This window comes from Terrapene carolina, unplaced genomic scaffold, assembly GCF_002925995.2.
Source record: "Terrapene carolina triunguis isolate 2854851 unplaced genomic scaffold, T_m_triunguis-2.0 Scaffold146, whole genome shotgun sequence".
Classification (NCBI taxonomy): domain Eukaryota; kingdom Metazoa; phylum Chordata; order Testudines; family Emydidae; genus Terrapene; species Terrapene triunguis.
In genome coordinates, this window is record NW_020664497.1 from 3,855,019 (window position 1) to 3,867,498 (window position 12,480).

The window sequence follows — 12,480 nt, forward strand, 5'->3', positions numbered from 1 at the left end:
AGACAGATTGGAGAGGCAGCAGAGCAGGGAGAGGTGAGGTGTACAAGACTTCCAGATCTTCAGAAGTGCTCTGCAAGTGCGTGTATTTTGGCACTGATCTATCCTCCCTTACCCTGTCAGCATGCTGATGGCAGAAGTTGGCTGGGTTCCCTCAGAAGTAGCCATGGATGGGACCCAGAGAGAATTAAAACATTTCTGAGCTCTATCTAGCTGTTTCTCATGCTATGAGTACTTAATTTCCTCCTCCCTGATTGTCACACAGAAATTCAAGAGTCTGCATAGGACAGATGTTCCCACACCAGCATAACCCAGTAGAGCCCCAGCAGATGGGTTTCTAGGGGGTTCCCAGGGAGTTGTATGGGGAGATATTTGAGGGTTGCTGCTGAGATCTGTCAATGGCGGGGACGATCCAGCCTTGAGTATTTAGCTTCTCAGTGGAAATGTCCTATTAGTCCTCAAAGGGTACTTGAAACTAATGAATTGCAAGCCAGCTGCTTGAACTGAGGTTCTTTATTGGAAGATGGACAACTATAGAACCTTAAGAGTAAATGAGAGCTGGGGGGGGGGGGTTAAGCAGAGGAGAAATAATTGGGTTAGCCTTAAAACAAACAACTACATTCCCTTCTAAGCAGAGATTTACAAAAGGGAGTTATATCTGCTGATTCAGAACTATAGCCATTAGCTACAGTGTAGTTAAGATGATATGAAAAGACTTATTGAAGTTGCTGGCCTGTTCCCTATTCCATTTAAATAAATCATTTAAGCAATGTCTGATTTTAGCTAGCTATGATCCAGAAATACAGCAGCAATTCAACTGCATTCAACTTTACAAAGTTGGAAGTTCTGTTACTACTGTAACAAATTTCAGTCTACAGTTTGATCACATTGTACACTTCCACTCTGTTCCTCATTGTTCATGGTGTGTGGTTGGTCATTTCGGTCACAAGTTATTATTTTTGCTCCCTGATTGGATTAGTGAATCATTTTAAACAGGAAAATAATGAACAAACTTCAGTGGCACCGCTATGGGCACCCGCATGGCCCCACAATATGCCAACATTTTTATGGCTGACCTGGAACAACTCTTCCTCAGCTCTCGTCCACTCACACCCCTTCTCTACCTACGCTACATTGATGACATCTTCATCGTCTGGACCCATGGAAAGGAGACTCTGGAAGAATTCCACCACGATTTCAACAGCTTCCACCCCACCATCAATGTCAGCCCGGACCAATCTACACGGGAGGTCCACTTCCTAGACACCACGATACAAATAAGTGACGGTCACGTTAACACCACCCAATACTGAAAACCCACCGACTGCTATGCCTACCTTCATGCATCCAGCTTCCATCCCGGACACACCACATAATCCATCGTCTACAGCCAAGCGCTGACGTACAACTGCATTTGCTCCAACCCCTCAGACGGAGACCAACACCTACAAGATCTTCACCAAGCATTCTCAAAACTACGATACCCACATGAGGAAATAAGGAAACAAATCAACAGAGCCAGACGTGTACCCAGAAGCCTCCTGCTGCAAGACAAGCCCAAGAAAGAAACCAACAGAACTCCACTGACCATCACCTACAGTCCTCAGCTTAAACCTCTCCAACGCATCATCAGTGATCTACAACCCATCCTGGACAATGATCCCTCACTTTCACAGACCTTGGGAGGCAGGCCAGTCCTCGCCCACAGACAACCCGCCAACCTTAAGCATATTCTCACCAGCAACCACACCATAGTAACTCTAACTCGGAAACCAATCCATGCAACAAACCTCAATGCCAACTCTGCCCACATATCTACACCAGCGACACCATTACAGGACCTAACCAGATCAGCTACAACATCACTGGTTCATTCACCTGCATGTCCACCAATGTTATATACGCCATCATGTGCCAGCAATGCCCCGCTGCTATGTACATCGGCCAAACTGGACAGTCCCTACATAAAAGGATAAATAGACACAGGTCAGATATTCAGAATGGCAATATACAAAAACCTGTAGGAGAACACTTCAACCTCCCTGGACACACACAATATCAGATTTAAAGGTAGCCATCCTACAGCAAAAAAACTTCAGGACCAGACTTCAAAGAGAAACCGCTGAGCTTCAGTTCATTTGCAAATTTGACACCATCAGCTCAGGATTAAACTAAGACTGTGAATGGCTAGCCAACTACAAAAGCAGTTTCTCCTCCCTTGGTGTTCGCACCTCAACTGCTAGAAGAGGTTAGTTCAATCAGGGAGGATGAGGCCCTCATTATCTCTAGACTGATTCTTGCCTGCACATTTATACTTGCCTCTGGAAATTTCTATTACATGCGTCTGACGAAGTGGGTATTCACCCATGAAAGCTTATGCTTCAATACATCTGTTAGTCTATAAGGTGTCACAGGACTCTTTGTTGCTTTTTACAGATCCAGACTAACACGGCTACCCCTCTGAAACTTCTGCTAGGAATTTGCATATGAATAAACATCTGTGCTAAAATTCCTGAAATAGTTTGGATTTGTGACCATCTTCAGGAATAAACCATGTTTATCCAAATAATCACATGATGAATATTACAGTAGAACTTCAGCGTTATATACACCAGAGTTACAAATGGACTGGTCAACCACAAACCTCATTTGGAACTGGAAGAACACAATCAGGCAGCAGCAGACCTCCCCCCCCCCCCAAAAAAAAACCAAAAATACAGGACTGTATTAAATGTAAATTACTAAAAAAAAAAAGGGAAAGCGGGTTTTTTTCTTTTCTGCATAGCAAAGTTTCAAAGCTGTATTAAGTCAATGTTCAGTTGTAAAGAACCATAATGTTTTGTTCAGAGTTATGAACATTTCAGGGTTATGAACAATCACCATTCCCCAGGTACTTTATTAAAAACCACACATCCTTTCATCTCACCATCTGCTCACCCCCACTTTTCAGACTTCCAAAGAAAAGATGAGGACACCGAAAAGATGAAAACAGTAGGCTGTTGCAGATTAGAAGAGGAATGTTACAAAAGCCAACCTAATTTGAAGCCACCTTTCTACTGGACATCTGGGAAACACTGTTCTTTCTTTATCATCAAGGGGTCGGCTCACACTCGTTCACCCTGGGTTTAAATATTAAAGCTGCAGACAGTGACAGTCATCTGTACTATACAGGCTAGATCTCACTTTCCATTCTCTGAAGCATTGTCAACCTATTAGTGTTAATTCCAGAGGCTGCTGTGTAGAAAGGTCTGGCAGCCCCAACCTATCCCCAGAGCCCTTTGCTTCTCCCAAGTATGTTGCTTGCAAAAATAAAATAAAACCAAGCACCTTTGAAGATTCAGTAAATAGGCCTGTCTAAGGGCTAATTTCTTATTATTTGCTGCTTCACTTATGTTTTGCTGAGGTGGTGGTGGGTTGGTTTTACCTGTCAGCATTCGCTTGGCACTAGTTGCTTCTCCTTCAGAGCTTGGGGATTTATTCAGTTGCCATGGCAACGTGGCCTGCATTTGAAGGTTAGCTTTGTACAACACACGTGCATTTGACAGCTCTTGAAAGAAACCCACTAATCATATTTTCAGAACTTTATTCTACCTCCTCATTTAATTTATTTCAGACATCGACCCTTGAGGAACCTCAAGAATAAATGTTCAAGTGAATTTCAACTATTCTTGTGCTCTCTCCCCCTCCCCCACCGGCAGAGAGGATGTCATAAGAGCTCTTATGCCTACTCAATGGCATGCAAGGATCCCTCTGTTCTGGAGTGGATCTTGCCCAGTACTGCCAGCCGTCTTCATTACTTGTCCACAAGTAAAAGGTTGCAGGACTGGGCTCATCACTGTTAGAAATGCACAAGAGATTCTCTAGGTCATTTTCCTGCATAACAAAGACTTGCATAATTTGGCACAGATGGTATTTTCTGCACACTGGGGCACAGGCCTGGAAAAACAGAAGATGTTGTACTTAAGGATTCAGGTATATTAGAACAGTAGCACTGGGGAAGCTTGCACCTGTCGGCACAGGCATTTGCTTTGGCACCAAATTCCTCAATCAAAAATACTATTATGCAAATGCTGATTGGAGCTCAATATTTAAAGTTGTGCTGAGTTTTGTACACAAGCCTCTTGTAATCTTATTCTTAATCTAAGAAGGAAATCGTGTTCGCTGTTTGCGGCAATATTTAGCTTATGTTATTTGCAACTTTTTACAAAGTTTTACTTATTATAGTGTATGCTGTTACTTACTGAGTTTCATTAGAAGAAATTGTGCTTTTAGAAAACGTGTCCAAAAAAATCTCAGATTACATGTTCCCTTTCCTCAGTATCCAGAAACATGTAGATCATTTTAGATTTTTAGAGCAACAATAGAAAGTCTTTTGAAAGTAAGAGGTGAATCACAAACACCATGCTAGACCATGATAGTGAGATGCCTATCATCACAGAGCTAATAACAGCTGTGTTACATTGTTGTAGTTCAAGCAAAGTAATAAAATGTTTAGAAATGCCTAGCATGATTTCAGTCTTTAAATGTCACTTGTGTATGATAATGGCCTATTTGCCAGGGTTGGGGCATGTTTGTTTGTTTATTTAAAAATAAATAAAAGCAGTTTGGTGGTCAATCCATCTTAGCAGATAAAAATCTTTTGTTTTTTAAAGTTTCTTTATTACTATCTACATACAACATGGAATTATTCCAGGATAGCGTACGAAGGAAGTTGTCTTTTCATGATGGAAGGTATGCGTTACTGACTATAGCATAAGGCAATCCATTACGCTAGGAAAAATATTTTTATGACCAGGCTGAGTCCCACTTTTTCTATTGAAGTTTTAGCCTCCTTCAGCCAGTGTCAAAGCATAAAAAGACTTATAACAGCCAGTGCTCAAGCAGGAAAGAGTAGCATTTCTTACAGCCCTTTGTCAAAAGACCAGCCTTCCCTCTCCCACCACTCTCCCCAGCTGACACGAGCCTGTGTTTGTTTATATATCCATCCTCCAGAAGACTCCGTGTCCTGATGACAATTAGACATGAGTCAGCAGGAGTTCCTATAGGTGTATAATGTCAGTCCTAATTGCTAGGAGCAGCTAGCTGTACAGCTGCTGGATGACAGGCCAGACACCATCCACCATTCATTTCTCACAGTCAGAGAAGATGGAAATGTTTCCCTCTTAGGTCTGACACATAGGGTCCCATTCAGCAAGGTTCTTAAGCACTTACCTGACTTTGAACAAATGAGTAGTCCCAGTGACAGCATATGCTTAAAGTTAGGCAGGCACTTAAGTACCTTGCTGAATCAGGACCTTGATTCCAACACTGCCTAGACCTCTACAGAAACCATGAAGGCAAATACAGTAAATAAATCAAATTCATTGCTGCTACTGTTAACTTTCTTTATCATTGCAGAGCAAAGATCCTCCGGCCTACTCACAGACACTGGGATTTTCCCAACTTTAGCTCAAATTCTCAAAGGCAATCCAAGCTGTGCAGTAAAGGCAGCCCAGGTGATTGCAGAGATAGCAAAGAATGGTACGTAAAGTGTTCCTATAAATAATGTTAAACCCATTATTCCTGTATACTTTCAATCTACTTATCTGTTTTATGGATGCTAATTATTGGCCTTGCAGTTGATGTATTGGTTTTATTTCAACAAGGCAAGTTCCTAGCAGCTTCTCTCCTCTGTCTGTGCAGAGGAAATGAAGAAGCCATGTATCGATGCAGGTTTGGTTCTAGCTTTGGTACCTCTGCTGGAAAGCACGGACCAAGAGATGTTGCTTCATGCTGGGAGGGCCATTGGCCACATCTGCTATGAAAACAGTAAGTACTCAATTTGCTGAAGGAGTGCTGTACATTCTGGCTACAGTAGCAAAGTTGTGGGGGGGGGGGTTGTTTTTGTTTTTTTTAATATGGGCTTTTTACTTAGACTGAGGCTAACATGCTTTATATGTAGTGCTATGCGCCAGTGGTGCTAGTTCAGTTTCCAGTTGCTTCTACAATAGACACATACTAGCAAACACAGCATGGTTTTGACAACAAGGGGACTATAATTAAGGGGTTAGATTCACTTTTGAATAACTTTTTTTTACTCATTGTAATTACAGTAAGTTAATACCAACCCCCCAGCCAAATCATTTAAGTAGCTTTCACTTAGGAACAGCATGTTTTATTAAACTGCCTCTTACTAAGTTGCAATTATTATTTGTATTACAATAGTGCCTAGAGACCCCAACTGAGATCAGGGCCCCATTGTGCTAAGCATTGTACATGCATACAATAAGAGACACTTCCTGTCCCAAAGAGGTTAGTCTAAATAGACAAGACAAAGGGAGGAAGGGAAACAAAGATGAACTGCCTTGATCAAGATCACACAGGAAGTCAGTAGCAGAGAACTCGGGTCTTCTGATTCCACATCCATTGCTTTACCTTCTGAACTGCACTGCCTCTCATGGTAAAACGTGTTTATAAAAACAATGCTGTTTCACTGTTAGGAAAATTTGCCATAGGGAACAATCTGGGCATATATTGTGGCATCTTTGATTTATTTTGATGAAACCCAAAACAGAATGCAACATGTTGGGAATTAAAATATTGTAGATGATAAGGCAGGTTGGATGCTTCAGAACTGGAATAGCTACAATTATCTGAGTCTGTCAGAAATCTCATAAATAAGTGGGAAAATAACCGTGTATATTTAGAGCCAGATACTCACCTCTTGTAAACTGATGCAGCTCCATTGACTTCAGTGGAGCTATGCTGACATACACTAGCTGAGGATCTGGCTTCTCAGACATAAAAACACCATACAGAGAGGTGCTAAGCTGAAGTGCTGTTATATGTCCTAAGACTCTTTGGCACTGGAACAGCACAGATTACCTCTCCATCTGAAAGAGAACAGCCGTTTAAACAATATGAAAGCATAATGCTGTCTTCCTTCTAGAGAACATACTGTAATGGTACATGTTTAGAACCTTTATCTTTCATAAAGGCATCTTCTCAGAAACAACCACAATTATTCTAGAATGCAAAGAGCTAAGTTTTGGCAGTGTCACAAACTTCATGTAAGATACAGGTTTGCACTGCCCCAGGAGCACACCTGGAACTAGACTGTGAACCAGAGTCACAATCTGGTTGCTAGCTCTCATCCTGCTCCAGTGGGTAAAGTAACCTGAACCACCTCTAAGCCTGACACTCCAGTTCATTTGTACTGACTGATACACTGAGGGACCTACCTAAGATTCTGCCTGTTCCCCCTCCCATACACCTGCATGAGGGCCAGGCATACATTTTTAACAGTGCAGGTAGTTAACCATTGGAACAATTTACCAAGGTATGACGGGATGTGACTCACCATACCCCTCCTTGCCATTTTGGAGATTAGCTCTTTAGGTCGGTACACTCTCTCCCGATGGTGCCTTGCCCGCTGTCACTTCTGCTCTCTGACCCATGTCACTCCAGGGACTGTGGCATCCTCTTCAATGACACAGCCCTCTGGCTATGTCACCATCTGTGCTCTCCCCTTCTGCAGGTTAGTACTGCAGTCCAACTGTCCAGCCAATTCCAGTGGCGAGGACCCAGGCCCGCCAACTACTCCTGGTCCCAGCCCAAGGACCCTGTCGATGATAGCCATGTTGTGTGTCTCCTTAACTCCCCTATGACTGCTATGCTTCCCTCAGCCTCTTCACTTGGTGTCCCAGCACCTCCTCTTAGGGTCTTCAGACACTGCTCTCTATCCAAAGTACTGACATGCCTTCCTCTTGCTAGGAACACAAACTTCCCTCCTTGAGCTCTATGCAGCTACTGACCCTGCACAACCCTGCAGCTCTTCTTATATTGGCTACTCCTCACAGCCTCTCTCCTATTGGCTGCTTCCCTGTGCAGCCTCCAAGGCCTCTATTAACCCCCTACATGCCCATGTGGGGCAGATACCCCATCACACAAGGGTTGTAGTGGATTCTACAGCACTGACTATTTTAAATTGAAGACTGGATGTTTTCCTACAAGATATGCTCTAGGAATTATTTTGAGGAATTTCTACAGCCTGTGTTATACTGAAGTTCAGACAAGATGATCACAATGCCTTCTGGCCTTGAAATCTATGAATCTATAATGGTCCTGAGAAGTTTGTTCTGAATCTTGTGTTGCTGCAGCTTTACCCGCCTGCTCCACAATTTAGGGCTATTGACACTATCCACAATGAGGTAAGCAGTCAATTAAATGATGACATCCTTAAAGCACTGCAAAACCTCATCTCTCTTAGTCTTCATTTTAGTCATCTCCTATGTTAGGCTGTTGTATCATCTCTCATTGACATGTTCACTCCCACTAACACCTCTTTTATAATGGCCTAACTGCTCAGCTCCCAAAAAACAGTTTTATCACGAGGGTAGAGTTTAAGGATGCAGTTCTGGTCTTGTAATTTCACAGCAGAATTCTTCATTTTCCATCCACATGGATATATATTATCCATGTGGACATATATATTAACCTGAATTGGCAAGGTAAAACTCTTGTTAGTTTGGAAGGATAATGGAGTCAAGATCATGTGATATAAGGCCAGAATGGATGGACTAGTGTGATCAAAGTTTGATCTCCCTGAATTAATTCCTGTTTAACTAGAGCATTTTTTTAAAAAAAATCTAATCTTAAATTTAATATTTCCAGTAATAGATTATCCACCACAACCCAAATTGTTCCTATGGTTAATTACCCTTGGTTAAAATTTGCACCTTATTTCTAGTCTGTATCTTGTAGCAACATTTTGTTTTAATTCTTACTTTAGTGATACCTCCTCCATGCCCTAGCTAATATAATGATGGATTAATCCAAGATGAAATTCCTGTTGCCTTTCATTTCTATGCTTTTGATTTCCAGGTGACCTTCAGGAGCAGCTGGTGAAGGCAGGAGTGATCACATCACTGGTCAGGATATTAACTGATTACCCAGACAGTGAGCGACTTGTCCATGTCAACCTGTTGGCCTTATGCAACCTTGCAAACCTAGGTGGGCATTAAAACACTCCCAAATTTGCAACTGTATTGGTTTCCTTTCTCATGCTACCACTGGCTTGTTCTTAGGCAGTGTTTCCACAAGTAGGGTTGGCCATAGTAGGCAAATGTTTTGACCTAGTATCAGACAAAGTCACTGCACTTCCCTGCATAGAGATTAGAAACCTGCGGTTGGCATAAATGCAAGGCTGTCTTTATTTCTTGTTACACAGAGGTTTACCTCCTTGCTATGTGCCCCCTTGTGGCCAATCTAAATAGACTCTCTAACCGTTCATAACTAAACACCAGAACCTGTAGCAGTTGCTGACCAGCCACACACAAATAACTAAGATTAATACATGTCCTAGCCTCTTCCCAGAGAAAATTAATGTGTCATGTCCTTAGCTGGTGTAAACTGATGTAGCTCTACTGACTTCAATCACAGTGTATATGATAGTACTTCCTTTTTATTTAAAATGTGTTGCAATTTAATTTCATTAAGTATCTTTGTTCGTGTATCTCATACAGGACAAGGGACACTAGGAATTTTTGATGCATCTTCTCTCTCTACCATTCATCATTTTATAGGTCTTAATAAAATGGCTTGATTCTTTTCTCACTTACACTGGTTTAAAAATGGTGTAGCTCCATTAACTTGAAACAGAGTTGCTCCTGATTTATACAAGGTTAGTGAGAGAAGAATCAGGTGTGAAGTCTTTCATTTTTCTTACTATGGAAATCCTGTGATGATGGTGAGAACCTCAAATTTGGTTTGGAAAAAAAAAATCTCTAGCCCTCATGGTTGCTGATAAAAATCTTAAAACAAAAACCCTAATGGCTCACAAAACAGAAGACAATTTAAAAAAAAAAAAAAAAAAAAAAACCTCAGCATGTTTTTTTAAAAAATCTCATGATTTTTGGGGAAGGGTTGACTCTTTGTTTCTGAACTCTTAATGTTGGCAATACCGCATTCTGGACATATTCTATTTCAGCCATGTCCTTTATACATATTTTCTGAAATTGTTAAACGTTCTATATCTCATGGCATTATGGCACATATATATGTCAAAAGCTTTTGAAAAACTTTCCACAAAAGCTCTATAAGTGCCCATCCTGAACAGGTTGATTAGATTCTTGCTGGGATACTTTCTTTTGCATAGAAAATGTTCTGGTAAAGTGGTACATGCTGTCATACCACAAGATGAATTCATCACTGTTTATAAAGCCATTGAATTCAATGGAGTTAGGATAGCAATTGCTTGACCATTATTAAAAAGGCATAGCCACAGGAATTACACCACTGGATTAGACAGCAGAAGAAAAATGAGGCAGATTGTTTCATACATGTAACATCTAATCATTTGAGGGGATTTAAGGGGAAAAAACAAATTAGCAAGGCAACTAGATTCAAAGTAGCATCCACTCATCTCTGTAGGGACAGAGTTTTTTTAACAGTATTACATTTAGGTATGAAAACATACAAAATCATGCCATTATTATCCACACAGAGATAGCTAAGGAGGCTCTAAGCAAGACAAAGGTTGCTGAACATCTAGTGAAGCAGCTGAGAAGGGCAGAGAACCATCAGAGGATAGAAACCATCATTGAGGTTCTACAGATGCTAGCGGAGAATGGTAAGGGTTCTCTTATCTTGTGGACTAGGCTCCTTAGTATGGAGGATACTAGCATAGTGGCTACAATGAACACTCTGGGGTTTTCAGTGGCATTCCATTACTGGAGGCAGGGACATAAGCCCCTCCTCACAGAAATGATGGGTGAAATCCTGGCCAGATTGATGTCAATGGAAAAATTCCATTGACTTCAGTGGGGCCAGGATTTCACACATCATTTTAAAACGTGGATCTTTGGGACAGTGGAGGAGGAAATGAGCCTGAATAAAATATATGGTAAGGGAGTGGTGTAAAATGAACCATTTGATAACTTTGTGTATAATACACACAGCCTCCATACTGTATGGGAATGCAGAAGATTACTGGGACCTCAGAACAATGACTGGGAGCTGATTCTAAAGATACTTTAAAAATTGTAATGGGTATAAATGGAGATAAAAGCAGCCCATTTATTAAAACAATCATAATCTGCAGTGGTTGACTAATGAGGCCAGTCTACTTCAGTGAATCAAATGATAGTTAATGCTAAATCAATAATTTCATGAAAATGGTATTTCCAGGAATATTTCTAACTCCAAATGTTTACCTTTGTGTATTTATTTATAATGAAAGAGATATACAGCCGGGTTTCACAGGGACGGTCCCCTGTCTTCATATGATGTCCAAGGAACTTCTTTGGGGTGCCTGAAATGGCCCAGTTTTTCATTTCCTCCATCAAAATATTTGTGGGGTTTTATTTGTTTGTTCAAGACATTGCTATATGACATAATTTGTTCAGGGTTTATCAGCACCAGGAAGTCTAGTGGAATGAGTGGCCAAACAGCATTCCCCACACTGGAGTGAAAAGAGTAATAGCTAGAGATGTTATCAAAGCTGTTTGTTTTGTTCAAACTCAATATTAACACCACTGGGAAAAAATCCCCCACTCTGAGAAATATGGCCATGGTGCTGCCAAGTTGCAAGCTGGCAACACCAACACACACCTATTAAAGTATACTTTTGTCTTTTACATTAGTATTTTGCAATTCTTAAAAGATATCACTCTAGTTATAAAGTATGTGACAAAGAACATCTGAAACGTAATTTTTAAAAGCACAAAACGTTGTAAATTGCAATAGAAATTCCACAGTTGCCTCATCCTCTCCCCCTCCCCCTGCTCAAAAAAATTACAATGATCTATCTAAAAGGTGTATTTATTCTGAGTGTGGTGTTTTCCAATGGCAACATCCCTGTTTATGAACAAGAGTCCCACAAGTTACTGCACCTAGAAACATCCTGACTTAAATTTACTGGGGATTTAGCCTCCTTGCATTCACTTTTTATGCAGTGACCCAAAGAGAAGCCATTAATATGCATGTTCTCCTGACCTCTGCAGATGCTTTGAAAGTGCAAATGGTAGAGGCGGGTGTGCATGAGGCACTGTCAGAGATCCTGCTGAGGCTCCAGGGCAGTTCACAGGCTGAAGATCTGTGCAGTGTGAAGGCTGCATCAAATCTCATTGTGTCTCTGCTTCTTGGAGGTAAGATGCATGGAGAAGTAGTAGAAAGTCCCATTAGCAGCAGGGATTTCCATCTGCTCCTGTGCTTTCATTTCCTTTCTGCAGGCACAGCTGCAGCCTGTTGTTTCAAGTTTCCTTGGGGGAATTCTTCTCAACAGCCATTCTGTTTTTTTCCCACTTACACTATGATTGTAATGCTCATGTTGCCATATTTTCCTCCAAGCATATACACATTTTGCCTCAGGCATTTAATACCACTATGCCTGCTCCTAGGCGGAGGCTAGAAATGCAATAGAATAGGGTACTGCCTTCTTAATTGTGGCTTTGTGTGTCAGTCCAGTCCATCTAGAGCTGGGTTTCTCCAACTTTGTGATAACCT

General features: G+C 41.3%; 1 protein-coding gene across 1 annotated transcript in view; it reads left to right on the top strand.

Moving 5' to 3' along the window:
* Positions 1-12,480, top strand: part of LOC112113796 (rap1 GTPase-GDP dissociation stimulator 1-like) — a 42,376-nt gene that overhangs the window by 7,966 nt on the left and 21,930 nt on the right. Inside the window, exons 3-7 of the mRNA XM_029912005.1 lie at positions 5,395-5,517; positions 5,680-5,805; positions 8,860-8,988; positions 10,481-10,606; positions 11,979-12,122. Coding sequence (XP_029767865.1) covers positions 5,395-5,517; positions 5,680-5,805; positions 8,860-8,988; positions 10,481-10,606; positions 11,979-12,122 — 648 coding nt within the window. The remainder of the gene's footprint in view (positions 1-5,394; positions 5,518-5,679; positions 5,806-8,859; positions 8,989-10,480; positions 10,607-11,978; positions 12,123-12,480) is intronic.